This window comes from Elgaria multicarinata, chromosome 4, assembly GCF_023053635.1.
Source record: "Elgaria multicarinata webbii isolate HBS135686 ecotype San Diego chromosome 4, rElgMul1.1.pri, whole genome shotgun sequence".
NCBI lineage: Eukaryota > Metazoa > Chordata > Lepidosauria > Squamata > Anguidae > Elgaria > Elgaria multicarinata.
The window spans coordinates 143,485,350-143,500,241 of NC_086174.1; the positions used below are offsets into that span (position 1 = coordinate 143,485,350).

The window sequence follows — 14,892 nt, forward strand, 5'->3', positions numbered from 1 at the left end:
GAGGGGAACACACAACCCTCTCTTGTTTTCACAGCAATCACGACAAGTTCATTAAAGACCAATGGATTTTTAAAATCTTACAGGAGTGGATTAACAAGATTTAGGGATGGGGGAGAGAAAAGAAAAAAAGGCTATGTTACTAGTTGCTGAAAAGCCTTCTGATTTCTCCCCAATTATGGCGTTCCAGCAGCACTGAAACCCTGGCCTCAATAATTAAGAGAAACTTTTCACACACACACACACACACACACACACACACACACAGAGAGAGAGAGAGAGAGAAAGGGCTAGAAGAGAAGCGAGATGGAGAATGTCAGAGCAGCGGAGCATTCCTGGTCATTGGGATTAATACCCCGCACTAAGAACATGGGAGGCTCGTTTTTCATGAGATCATCTACAGCTTGGAATGTGGCTGTGAATTCTCTAGTCCGAAGGAGTTAATGTGATGGCAGAGTTGGGAGCTAGTTTCCCACGAGGCTGAAAGGGAGGAAAAGGAGGTGGGAGAGGCAGCAAAAGTACACAGCAGCTTAAGAAGAAAAATGTCAGCATTGGGCTCTGAAATACTCATCATAGCTGATAATAGGAAGATAAGGAAGTGGTTTCTAAGTTAAAGGGGCCGCTGCCCATATTACCTGGGAGAGGGATGGGAGGCTACTCCTAACATGGGTCCACGAACAGACTGCAGGAAGCCCCCCCCCTTCTGTTTTCAAGGCAAGTAAGAATGCTTCCAGATTATTCAGCCTATGCTCCTCTCTTACAAAAGCTGCCTTCTCTGCACAAGGCATCCTGGTCTCATGGAGAATCTATTGTGTCACTTAGCCACTGCCTCCTCGAAGCTGTTTCTAGGCTTGCAGCATGGCCAGGGTGGGGAGGAGAAATAGGAAACCCGTGGTCCATGGCAAGCACAGATACAGCCTCCAGAACACTACCGGGGACAGTCGTGGAAAGGTTCTCTGCATAACAGTTTCCCAGAGTACAGGCAGGATTGTACCGCAGGAGGAGAAATTTGGAAGGGTCTGAACTGTTCCATGATTCTGATGTAGGGCGAGAAAAGGTCCCGAAACTCCTCTGCCTCATGCGCTCAACATCACAGCTTTGTCCCCTACTAAACATAGTTACCTGCAGAAAGCATAATCCCCTGGTTCCATAAATACCAACCTTCCTCAATCAGGTGCTTCCCTCAGCTGTGTTGGACTGCAACTCCCTTCATCCCTAGCCAAGAATGCTGGGATACCTGGCTGGCACCAGTATAGGAAAAGCTTGTGAGGTTGTTGCAGCTCATAATCTCTACCCGTGTGTATACACTAAGGTCGGGGAAGGCTGGGGTACAGTATGGGATTAAAATGTCTATGTCCACGTTTGGGCAGGTTCTTCATAGATGATCCACCATCTACAGGTTCATCTTACTGGACTGGCTGTAGCTGCCCATTTGATTTGAACGTGAACGTTCCTCACAGCGAAGCATTCAATTCATCAGAGCTTCTATTGGCAGATCCTCCAAACTGCTTATTTTTCTGTTCCACAAATATATACAGCCTACACTTACCTATTTGACACGTTTTGCCAGTCCACTGAGGTGGGCAAATACATTTAAACCCATCAACTAGATCCTGGCAAGTCCCTCCGTGGCCGCAGGGGTTTGGAGAGCAGTCGTCGATATCTACCAAGAGAGAATGAGCTTTAATACAGACAAGTCAACATCTACAACAGCCGTACTAGCAGGCCACACACATTCTTGTCAAGTGACATTCTACATCCAGAAGAGATCCAGATTTTGTACCCAGTCGTGGTGTGCATCCCTCCCCACTGGCCTCAGCAACTCCAACAACATTGGACGTAAGCATGCATTTCGATTTTAAAGACTTTCAAGCACTCAACGTTCACATAGACATGACTTCTACAACTGAGTAGCCTCAGAGAAAGATGCCAGCCCAGGCAATTTTACACCGTCCCCTGTGACATATTCACTTATGAATATTCATAAAGGAGTGTTCATGTTCTGCTTATTGCATGGTGACTGAGCCTTATTTCACAGTCTCAGTTACAAATGGGCCCAAGTGAACTCATTTATGGCTGGGCCCAGTTCAAAACTGGGCCCAAGAGAAATTTTTGCCACTAGCCCAGGCTGCCACAGAGACCCCTTTCCAAAACCTACCATAGGCTGTTGAGAGCATATACAGTGGCAATGCAACAGCCTAAAGGTTGTCACAAAGGCCTCTCCACAATGTTTAGGGTTTAGGAAAGGGAACGGCTGCAATAGGGAGGCCCGGAGAGAGCGCCCACCCTGAACCAGAGCCACGTTTTTGCAGAGCTTGAGCCAGATTCAGAACATGCTTGCAAGCCTATTTCCAGCACCCCCACCCCCATATCTCTGTAGAAGTAGCTCCAGCAGCAATATTAGTCAGCACAAGGAACTCCAAATGGCTCCCTCCACTCTGTATTTAATCTTTACGCCAGAGAACCTTTGAAGGATGCAGATGGCATCAAATAAGACCAATAAGTACGTGCCAGACAATGGGGTGGTATCCAACAGTAGTCCTACTTAAAGTAGACTCACTAAAATGAATGGGACTCACTGAAGTCTCATTCATTTCAATAAGTGTTCTCTAAGTAGGACTAACATTGGGTACAACCCAAATGATGGGCCCCAGGGTCTCAAGCCAAGCCAAGTTTTCTCAGCTTCCGCTTTTCCGCGATGGAGCACCTATGGAGCATAGCAGGCTAGGGCATGACGGGAGTTGTAGGACTTTTTTTCCCTGTGTGAACATGCATAGCATTGCACCCTTGGGGATCTAACTCAAGAGTGAACTGCAAGAATAAATTATACAAGCCTGAAGAGCACCGTCCGTAGCAGCAAGGTGTAGCGTGCTGGGATTATAAAATATCTGAACACCCAGTGCACAAAGCAGAGAATTCAGAAAGAGCAGAAAGCTGTACTGTATGTCTGCCAAGCTGGCAGACACTCCCCAAATATCAGATAGTGGTGACCACCACAAGCCACTGGAAAATTTGCACAGCACTCAAAAGCCAAGCAGTTTGGCTTAAAGTTTAGCGTTAAGTCGGAAATGCTAGTTAACTTACTAAGTGTGCATGTTGGAGCTGCCCAGCCTGGAGCACAGACACACTCAAATCCTGTAGAGGTTTCAAGGCAGCTTCCTCCATTGTGGCAAGGATCCGAAAGACAGGCATGTTCCGCTGCAGCAAGAACAGAACCCTCTTCAGCTTAGCCAAGGCCAGCGACACGACCAACCACCTCCTCATACTCCTGGCCTCGATGGGTTCCTAGCTCCAGGCTCTGATAATGTGGCAGACATACCACCATGCCTAACCTGTCAGACAGCTGCTCAATTTACATCAGAAACAGCTATGAGCGCTAAGCCACCTGATCAACAACCATGTCATACCTGCTGAAGGCAGAGCGACCACCAGTCTTACTGACCGTATTATCCCCCCTCGATAAAGCGTTACCTGGAGGTGCCCGCCAATCAGGCAAGCATTTCTGTAATCAAGTAAACTTCTCACACTAAATATGGAAGGCCCATCCAAAGACTCATAGGGTTGGAGTCAAGGATAGTCTAACTTCAGTCCCATTCATTGCAAAGGATCTACTCGAAGTAGGACTAACCCACAGAGAGCTCATTTCCCCCCAGTTAAAACACACACACACACACGTCCTTAAATTTTCTCCCTTTCCCCAAAATATACTGGTCAGATACAACAGTGGTTCAATTCCATGGAAGCAATTGTTGCATTCTACTTATTTATTTCATTTATTTACTACATTTCTGTACCACCTCTTCGCTGAAGCTCTCTGGGCAGTTCCTCTAGCAAATGTTTCTGCTCTCTTATGCCTGGCGTATCCCATCTGTCAGGGATGCTTTAGGATGGATTCCTGCATTGAGCGGGGTGGGGGTTTGGACTCGATGGCCTTATATGCCCCTTCCAACTCTATTATTCTACGATTCTATGAAAGAACACAATCCTTACATTCAGTGGTCAAACCAGCAATGGGGTAAGCCCTTACCAATTTCGCAGTTCTGTCCCGAGTAACCCTCTGGGCAGGAACATTGATATTTGTCAGGCCCGGTGTTGCTGCACGTACCTCCGTTCAAACAAGGCGGGTGAGTCCCGCAATAGTTGAGATCTGCAAGGGACCAGCACGAATCGGAGAATGAGCAAGAGGCTACAGTCTCTGTAGGGCAGTTCTATCACGCTGCACAACAAGCCGCCCACAGGCTTACAGCCAAGACGCGGAAGCGTCACCGGTGGACAGAAGGTTTCCTGGGACAGCCTTTACGCACAGCCCCCGGACTCCCCACCCGCTCCGCAGCTTTTGCGTTGGCTCCCTTGTTGGGCCCAGCGTACCTTTATTGCAGAACTGGCCACCCCAGTTGGTTTCGCAGAGGCATTGCCATGGTTCATTGCAAGTGCCATGGACACAGCCTGGGTGGGGAATGCATTTGTCACAGTACTGCCCTTGCCATCCGTACTGACACCTTCAAAGAAAACAAAGCAATCGGAATTATTTTCTCAAACAAACAAACAAAGGCGCAGTGACTAAGGAATCCCCGAGTTCCCGTTTTGTGGTTTTAAAGGGAATTATTCCATTCTATTTCAAGGGATGATTGGGTGGTTTATTGTAAACAAACAGTTTTTAAAAGGTCTCTAAAGGCAGCTTTCTCACAAAAGAATCAGTGTTCTGGGAGGCCCGGTGGGGTGCCACGGAAGACAATATTATGTGATTCTCATACAAATGGAGGGAGGGAGAGTGGGTGGGTGGGTGCAGACCATAGATCAATCTTTGGGCTTTGACAAATAGCTTATAAAATCGGAGGTGGGGCGGGGGAAGAGAAAGGACGAACAACCATTCTCCAAAGATCCTCATGAATACAAGGGTTTGGGGGACGCTTTAGTGGCAAGACAAACCATCCAAACAGTAGGGAACAGCCAGCTTAAGCAGAGTTTCCCTTGCACAGCACCTCAACACTCTAGCAAGTTGCTCTTTTCTGGGCAACGGGGGTCACATGTTAGGCTTAGGAGAAAAGGAAGCCGCTTTTTTCCAAGAAAGATATTAATCTGTGGCAGCAGTCATAGGATAGTGAAAGGATGTTGAGGTTTCCATTGTGATAACATGTGGCTGCATATACATTTAATTTTTTTAAATGTATATGTATATGCATTTTTAAATGTATTTTTTTTAAAAAAAAACCCAGCAACTGACAGTCTCCTCCAGATACAGAGGTTTTTAATTTTTGTAAACCACCCAGAGAGCTTTGACTATGGGGTGGTATATACATGTAAATAATAATAATAATAATAATAATAATAATAATAATAATAATAATAAGGCACAGCGCAAATCCAGACACAAGATGATTTTCTCTTAAAGTCGGGCACAAGTGCTTATGTACGTTGTAAAGGCATTACTTTAGCTCACGAAACCAGTTTGATGTAACAACGAGGCAAGCAAGAGCGATCCATTCTCCAAAGAAAGGCCTCACACACAACAAAACACAACACAGACATGTGTGGCACGAGAAAAATCTCCGGTTTGAATACTTTCCAAACTGAGCCATTTTGCTTTTAAAATATCCTGGGGGGTGGGGTGGGGGAATAAAAAAAACAAGAAAAGGTGGAAAGCATGAAATTGTGGGTTAACTGGAGTTAACTGAAAGTGCACTTCATTACAGAGACCTGGGAAGAAGCAATCAGCAGGAATTACTCACTGAGTTATCAAAATAAACCTTTTCCAGCCAAGGCAGTTAAGAGCTACCTTGGCCAGCAAATCCTTGTCATGGGAAAAAGCGATAGGGATCTTTCCAAATGCTAAGCATTCACAGCAAGCAAAGAATAAGTTTTAACTCTCCTTCTTAAAAAGAAAAGAAAAGGAAGCTTCAGACAACAAACCACTCCCATTATTATTATTGTTATTTTTCAAGAGCAGCTTTGAAGGAAGAGACCGGTTCAAAGCCTCGAGGTGCCTTGATGCATCCGATAAGCAGAAAAGGTAGCACAGATTCCAAGCCCAAGTGGTGGTGGACCTTCCCCTGCCAGCAAGACATCAGAGGAAACAGAGCTCTCCTTTTCAATACAGAGGACACACAAAGGAGATAAAATGAGGGATTCCATTCTCGGTCCCGCAAACCTCCACTGAACTCTGCATGCATTTAGTTGTTTCCACACAAAAGCTTACAGAACAAACCGAGCCTTTGCAGAGCAAAGCTTCTTTAAAAAGAAAGAAAGAAAGAAAGAAAGAGAAACAACTAAAAACCCTGACTTTTTTACTTTTTAATGCAAGGCACAGCCCATCTTGATAGGTCAGTTCCAAAAGCAAGCCAGGGCCGATTCCAGAAAACTTAAGCCGTGCTAATTTTAGCAGAAGTTATTAATTCTTTCCACATTAAACACACACACACACACCCCATCATATTCTCACGTGAAACAGCCTGGTCTACAGAAAGACACATGGATCCATTTCATTTTATCAAAGTGGCTCTTTTGCTCCGAGTTGCTTCCAAAAAGAACGAGAGAGAGAGAGAGAGAGAGAGAGAGAGAGAGAGAGAGAGAGAGAGAGAGAGAGAGAGAGTTCTATGCATTATTGTTTCAGATCTTAGAGCAGCTTTGGCCGGTGTTTTATTTTTAAACTGTTGCATTTGTAACATAACAGACGATGACTCATCCCAACTTAATGGAAAAAGAATTATAATCTTGTTTCTCAGAGTCCATGAAGATAATTGAGGCTGGGGTATCAGGAAGGACAGCTACACTGCTGGAGGACTAGGCAAAAGAAGTGTGGGAAAGTTGCACCTTAAGTAAATAAGGGCAGTAGTGCATGTCTGGGCAGTGAGTGGGAGACGGGAGACAGAGTAAGGCTTGAACTCTCGAAACAAAGCCTGTTGTTCTGGCTAGCAAAGAATGTGGGCAAACCCCTTAAGGCCCTTTTCGCTGGATGACAGAAGCACAAATCTTTTGTAGTTTTGGCTGGGCCACCTCTTGGGATCCAGCCCAGCGAAAATAGGGCAAAGACATACGACCACCTGATCTAGCCTGACAAAGCCACGGAAGAAAAATCATCATCATCATCATCTCTTCTGTATTCTGACCTGTCCGATTTTTACAACACCCTCGTTTATTTGTTTATTTATTGCATTTTTATACCGCCCAATAGCCGAAGCTCCCTGGGTAGTTCACAAAAAAGGGCTGGTGCATCTGCAATCGGAGGCAAGGGGGAAGCTAACCCAGATTTGTTACCCAGAAAGGAAAGGAGAGAGGCACAGCCAATACAGTCCGCCCCGCACACTCAGGTCCTCTGGGGAGAACTTACTTCAGTCAACTAAAACTAGGCTGACGTTGGTTTCCCAGAGGACCTTTTCTTCTGTCACCCCCAGATTGTGGAATGGCCTGCCAGAGGAGATTCATAAAATTAACTCTCTGTGTGATTTTAAGGCAGCTTTAAAAACTAGCCTTTTCCGGCAGGCCTATCCAGATCAATGTAAAATCATGAATTTTTAAGATGTATTGATTCCTGTTCTAATGTTGTTCCCCGCCTCGATCCAAAGGGAGAGGTGGGTAAGAAATATATTATTATTATTATTATTATCCCAGCTCCCTGACGACACTACCCATACATGACAGAGCACAGCATAGGATGCAACTTTGAGCACGTGCATATGGACGTATGAAAAGCCCTGCTGGATTGGACCAAGGGTCCATCTATTCCAGCATTCAGTTCAAACAGTGGCCAAGCAGAAGTCAACCAGGAACCCACAAGCAGGATATGAGTGAAAAAGCACTACAGGTACACTACAGAGCAAAGCATATGATGATGTAACTTCGCAACCCATCACAGCACACAACCAGACTTGGATATAAAATCACACAAAGAGAGACCACAAGTCAGATATGGGGTGCTCTGGCATCAGGCCATGCACACGTAATGCTCACAAGGGTAACATTTGGTGGTGTGAAACAGGGAGAAAGGACACTTTGCAGAAGAAGGAGGCACTTCTGCACGTAACATCTCGGCCTCATGACACACATGGGAAATCAAGCGCAACCCCAACAATTCTCTTCCTAGAGCTCTTGCAGCACCTCTGCCTCCAGACAGACATGAAGCCCAGCAGCAAACTCCACTCCAACAACTGGAGATGCCAGGACACAACGCCCCATGTAGGCTGGCATGTGTGTGGGGGTGGTGGTGGTGGTGGTGGTGGTGGTGGTGGTGGGAGAAACACATGATGTACTGCAGAGGTGGGGCAGAAGGTAGATCTCCAGATGTTTGTGGGACTTCAACTCCCGGAAGCTCCTACCGGAATGGCCAATGGTCAGGAATGCTGGGAGTTATGCCCCAAACATCTGGAGATCCATTTAATGCCCACTCCTGCTGTACTGCATAACAGCTGTGGCTATTTCTCACGTCTCCCCCCTCCCTTAGCCATATGTGAATTACCTGAGCTGTATTGCTCTGGCACTCTACATGCCCACCCCCCAGCAACAAGGAACAGTATCACCTACACGCAGGGGTGGCACTCATCCCAAAACACAAGCAAGGTTTCTGTTGGCTGGGGCAAGACCACTGTAACTGCTGGCCAAACATTTCTGAGCACTTTGGCCTTGCAGGTCCACATCCTGGATGTGTGGCACCCCCAACAGTGTTTCACTACAGCCCTCCATTCAGAGGGCACCACTCATTCGCTTCTCTCATTGCCACACAACCACCTACAGTGAGTCCAGGGACCAGCTGCTGACTACTGCTCATCATCATCTCTCTCTCTGTTCTCCACTCTCCAGCAGGTACAGGCTCCACTACGCACTCTATTCCATGAGGGAGGCTTGCTCCAGGCCCAGAGGCTCCCTGCTCTTCCTCCATGGGATTGACTTACTTGGCTCCAGCAAGCTCCATGACAGACAGTGAGGGAGTTCCTAACACGGAGGGAGTCCCTAACACGGAGCAAGTGCCATAAGGCAGGGGTGGGCAGAAGGTAAGGTCTTCAGATGGTTGGGACCTCAACTCCCAGAAGACCCCACCAGGATGGCCAATGGTCAGGAAGGCTGGAGCCCAAAACATCTGGAGATCTGCCTCTGGCCCATCCCTGCCAGAAGGGACACTGCACTGCCCACCCTACTGTCCAATGCCAAGTCAAGTCACACATTTTATTGTATGCAGCTAATTGCCATCACAAGATTGCCCAACGCGCAGGAGCCCTGCTGGGGTTTCTGGTTGGGGTATATGAGAGTTAGGGAGGAAGCAAGGGGTGGACATTTAGATCTGCTGAAATGCTACTAGGCAACGTAGAGGGGGGAGATGAGTGGCCACATGGGTTGCCTGGGGGAGGGCCAGGACAGTTGTTTGGTCCTTGCAACGCTCGGCCTGACTGACCCAGATGTGTATGTGTGAGGGGGGATGGGGTGGGGTTGTATCCCACATTCAAACCTGGCCCCCGCACATATCAGTCGTAAGCTGTTCCCCAGGCCAGGACTCCTCCGGAACCTCCCGGGCTTCTGGCATCTATGACTGGGCCTTGGGGCTAGGAAGATAAATGCCCTGTGATATGTCCTCTTCCTGTGGCTGAGTGGTTGGGGCACTGCTCTATTTGCAGTGAGGGGTCAGGTCCTGGGAGCACCCTCTGACGTTACTGTTGTTGTTGTTGTTTCATTCCCAGGCATGCAAAAGCGTGTGCGATTTGCCGCCACGATGAGGCTCAAACTCCCAACTGCCGCTTCCTCACTCCATGCCCTACACTAGGGGGTGTCGAACCTTTTTCAGCCCGAGGGTAGAAATCCATTTTGGAGAAGCCCTCGAGGGCAACATTACAGGGGTGGTGGTGGTGGTGCTGAAAACAATACGGGGCCTGGCCCCCCAATAGCAGTGCAGTTTAGCTTAAAACTGCCAGTAACTAAGCCTAAGGAGGGTCATTTCAGAGCTGCTGGGGGCTGGTGTTGCCGTTAGTCTGCGTCTCCCCTTGTTGCCTCCGAGAGACAGACAACAATTATGCCACTTTCAGAAAAAGGATGCAGCCTTAAAAGCAAAGATAACATGCCCTGACATCCAACAACCCTACCTTCATGCAAAAGTGAACACAAAACCTCATAATATTAGAAATATTGAAGTAACAAGCCATGATACTTGGTTTTCCAAAGGAAACACTTATATTCCTTGCCTCTATTCAAAAGCTCCCCCACCCCGCCCCACAACCCTTGTCTGCTTGCCAGAATATAAGAGAGACTTCAAAGCACGACAACGATTCTCTGCCTTCATCAGTATCTACAGACAAGATTCCATCCCCACTATTAACCTCTCATCACTCTGAAGTCTGGCTCCCAAGAGCAGAGGAACCAAGAGGTTGCATTAATCCTGTTCTGAAGAATGCTCGACTTTTGCCTATTGATGGAAAAAGTCGAGGGCAGGGCGGGCAGAGGGGGTGTGTAAAAGCAGTACTGTAATTAAACTGACTACAGGAAAATGCCTTGATCAGCAAATTTCGTGCAACATTGTGTGCAGAGTTTAGGCACAGCTCATTACAAAACGTTCACAACGCATTTGTCCACTTGCCGCTCCACAGACGCACATTTATAAAATGCGGAAGTTTTAAAAGCAAAGCAAGATTTCCAAAGAAAGGTCTCCAATGCATTGACACTTTACTTCACCAAGACTGGTATGAAGAACATGCACTTAACGTTTAGAACAGAGACAGTCAGAGACACACAGAGAGAGAGAGAGAGAGAGAACGAACACCTCTTGCTCCCTTCCCTGTGTTTAATTTGAACAGTTACAATCACTTAGCAAAAGAAAGATTTGTTTGGTTTACCTGCACTCTCCTGGAGTTTTGCAATTGCCATGTTTGGGGTTGCAACCCTGACGACAGATGGCTGCAAAGAGAAAAAAAGGGGGGATTTTAAAAGGGGGGGTTAAACAGGCCCTCACCCTCGTGGGAACGTTTTAATCCCCAGCTAGTACTGTAATCCTACCAAATCCAAGGTTTAAACAGGTCCCTTGGATCAAGTCTACTGGAAAAGAAACCAAGGAAGACAAGGCCTCATGACAGCAATTCCAGTAAGCTACAAAGAAGGCACCCCCACCCTGATCTCCATCGAAGGTCTTGCATTGAAGAAACAAACAAAAAGAGAGATTTAAAACCCAGTTGGAAAAGTTTTAAAACTTTTAGCAGCCTACAACACTCTGCCTTTCAACATTCATCCGCTGTCAAGAGGCAGCTTTGTTTTGTACATCCACCCACCTACATGTTATCACAGCAAATGTATCTGGCACTAAAGTGAAAACACACCTTATCAATCTGTACAGTTCAAGGTTTATTATTTATGATGCACTGATAACATCATTGGCAGCGTGAACTGACAGAACCAAAGCAATCTTTCACTTGCCATCTTAGTATTAAAAAAAGAAGAAGAAGAAGAGGAAAATCTGGTTCTTCATCATTTGAAACATATCTCATTTACACATCAACATAAACAAAAATATGTTAATGTGTAAATGAGATATGTTTCAAATGATGAAGAACCAGATTGGCTTACGTACTATAGGGTGGCTGACATAGTCCCCCTCCAATTTATTTATTTATTTATTACATTTTTATACCGACCAATAGCCAAAGCTCTCTGGGCGGTTCCAAGCATTTTATGCACACAAAACCCTGTGAGGTAGTTGAAGCAGAGAGTCAGTGACTTGCCCAAAGTCACTTAGTGAGCTTCATGTGGGGACTAGAACCCGGATCTCCCGATTCCCAGTCCAACACTCTAACCACTATGCCACACTGGCTCTGTGAGCATATTAAGCTGCCTTAGATCAGCGGTAGGGAGCTTTTTGCAGAGAAGATCGCATTGTATTGTGGCTAGCCTCTGAGGGTTGGGGGGATGCATGCAGAGGCAGGCGGGTTTCGCCCCCCCTTGCAAAAAATGGGCAGGATCAAAACAAAAGTGACCATGGCCAACTCTGCCCTCTTTTTTGTGTACTCACTCTCACACACACTCACATGAAGATGCCCCCCTCAACAATTAGGTTTGAAAGGAGGGGAAATCTCATTGGAGCTAATAGGAAGTTTTTATTCCAAGACAATTCTTGGTAGGCAGGTCAGAACCCTTCCAGGCTGCAATCCCCCCACCCCCCAACTGCCCCTCCCCCACACAGCAATGCTTATTTCAAGCTTATTTCAAAGTCATTTCAATAAGCAATGCTTATTTAGATCATCGGTCCACCTGTCCCAGTATTCTTGCCTGCTCACCTTGGTCTCAGTCAAGGGCCTTTCCCATCACCCTGATTCCTGCTCCTTTTTTTTTTTAAGGGATTGAATCTGGGTCCTTTAGTATGCAAAGCAGGTGCTCTATTACTGAGCTATGGCCCCTATGGATGTGTGCTAACCAAAGGACCCATCTGGCTAAAAGTGGATGTCTAAATCTGAGCTCCTCCCTTGCCGAAAAATTTAAGTCATTTGAGCCCACTAAATGGAATTCACAAGACATAATATAATCATGCACCACTGAACGAGGCACAGAGACAGCTTGGGAGTTTTCTCCTGGATCCATCGCTAACTTGGGAAGATCAGGTGGTAGAGGTGGCACGCCATGCTTTTTACCAGCTTAGGCTGGTCTGCCAGATCTGGTCCAATCTGGAGAATGTTGACCTTGACTTGGTTATCCATGCACAAGCTGGACTACTCTCTCCCACACTAGAGGCCTTCAAGAGGCAGCTGGACAACCATCTGTCAGGGATGCTTCAGGGTGGATTCCTGCATTGAGCAGGGGGTTGGACTCGATGGCCTTGTAGGACCCTTCCAACTCTGCTATTCTATGATTCTATGATTCTACTGCAATGCACTCTGTGTGAGGCTGCCCTTTAAAGATGGTTCGGAAACTTCAGCTGGTGCAGAATGTGGAAGCCTGAATACTGACAGGGGCTAAGCAGTCCCTTTATGTGACACCCAAACTGCGCCAGCTGCGCTGGTTGAAAGTGCGTTCCTGAGCCTACAGGTTTTAACCATTAAGCCCTTCAATGGCTTGAGGCCAAGTTACTTGAAGGACCATGTTTACTCATACCAACCTGCTCATGTTTTAAGGTGCAATGGAGGGCATTCTCGCTAGCCTACTTCTGAGAGTGGTTATTTTGGTGGGTATACAGGAGAGGGCCACTTCTGCAGTAGCCTCACATCTCTGGCATACACTACCGACTGACGTCTGTCAAACCCCATCACTACACACCTTCAAGAAAATCCTCAAGGCTCATCTCTCTTCCTTGTCCTTCTCTCGAGCTGTGTTTTTACTTGACTGTTGGTGGTTCTGACTACAATTGTTTTTGGTTTTAGTATTTTGGGAGTGAAATGTCTGTTTTATTGTTGGCACTGGCTTTTATTCATACTTAAGTTTATTGATTTATTTATTTTTATCTTGCAAGCAACTTTGACAGGGGATTTTACCCTACAAGAAAGCCTAAAAGCCTCCAACTTTGTCCAGAGGTGCAGAAAACAACTCTTCTGAGTGGTTGGTCTGTTATATTTTACCTTGCCTGAAAGGCTGTGATGAACAGACCTCTCTCTCCTCTAGAATTCAGGGGGCACCAATGAATCATACAGTACCCAGCCAAGGAAACAGAACACTGGCGTCACAAACCTGTGTTACAATCCAGACCCATCCAGCCTTCCAGGCAGGTTTTGTTGCCATTCTGATCACAAGTATAATGCCCGAAGAAGTCGTCTCTTGGTCGGCAAAACTTGTTGCAGCCAAAGCCATAATAATGTTCATCACAAGTGACCCGGATCTGGTATTCGAAGTGAGCCACGCCTGCATTTTGCTTCAGGATCTGCCATTGTCGGCTTGGGTTGATCATACCGGAGTGAGAAGCTTTCTCAATAATGCTATCTGCATCTTAAAAAGGAAAAGGAACAAACAAATGTAAATGAGAAGAAAAGAGCAACCTGTAGGTCCCCACCACTGCAGAGCTGTTATTCACGGACTGAAGGGGGTGAAAAGTATGATGTGCAAAAATACTCTGACTGGGTGGGTCAAAGTGCAGTGCTGCCTAGTGGACAAGCCTATAGTCACCACGGATTTGGATTTTCTTCTAAAGTTCAGGGCTGCATCACACATTCAATTCCTCCATGGGTATACTTCTACTAGCCATACACTGTCCCATGCAACAGGCACCTGTCTTTCACTCTGTCTGCACACATTGCAGGAAGCCACTGGCTTCTCGCATGCGGGTGAAAACTATGCAGCTCTTACACAAGAGGGGCAAGAGATCATTTACCCAAATAGCACGACAGCCAAATCATTAGGAGTGCTGTTTATACACGATTGATTTGCCTGTGGGAATAGCTAGAGGAAGGGCTTCCTGCTCCAGCCGCCATCTGCGCCCCAAATCTGCAACAAAGGACTGGGCGACCCTCCAGAGCAGATTTGGGAAGCATACAGTAGTGCAAGGGGAAGTCTGCTCACGTGACATTACATGAAACCCTTTATTCTTAACATGCTTTGGTTCCCTTTTCTTTTTTTTACTAGACGTACCTACTGCCATCATTCAACACATTAAACCACAGTGGCCCCATTCAGACAACACGCTAAACCATGCTGCTTAACGTTAACCATTTTGTGGTTAAGCAGCATGGTTTAGCGTGTTGTCTGAACGGGGCCAAAGTAGGAAAAGAAAAGAGGCATGGCCTAGACACAACCCTTGTGGAAATCCCTCAACCTAAACATTGAGCAAAAGGGGAAACCCAAGTCAAGAGTGTCATGACTAGCAATCCGGGGTGGGTGGGGGAGGGGGCGGAGGCTGAAGCTGCACTTCTAACAATATTAACAGAACTCCCCACTTGTCATGCCCCGCACTTCATTCTGATTATTCATCCAACAGTCAGGTGTCTTTTCACATAGTACTTTTACTTA

General features: G+C 46.6%; 1 protein-coding gene across 2 annotated transcripts in view; it reads right to left on the bottom strand.

The window, feature by feature from the left end:
• The window catches only part of JAG1 (jagged canonical Notch ligand 1), a 58,890-nt gene that overhangs the window by 19,296 nt on the left and 24,702 nt on the right, over positions 1-14,892 (bottom strand). The window contains exons 4-9 of one of the 2 annotated variants that reach the window (XM_063125333.1): positions 13,621-13,875; positions 10,809-10,869; positions 4,366-4,496; positions 4,025-4,144; positions 3,082-3,195; positions 1,547-1,660 (exon numbers count right to left, since the gene is read on the bottom strand). In XM_063125333.1, the coding sequence (XP_062981403.1) occupies positions 1,547-1,660; positions 3,082-3,195; positions 4,025-4,144; positions 4,366-4,496; positions 10,809-10,869; positions 13,621-13,875 (795 nt within the window). The remainder of the gene's footprint in view (positions 1-1,546; positions 1,661-3,081; positions 3,196-4,024; positions 4,145-4,365; positions 4,497-10,808; positions 10,870-13,620; positions 13,876-14,892) is intronic. The other variant, XM_063125334.1, reaches the window with a different exon arrangement.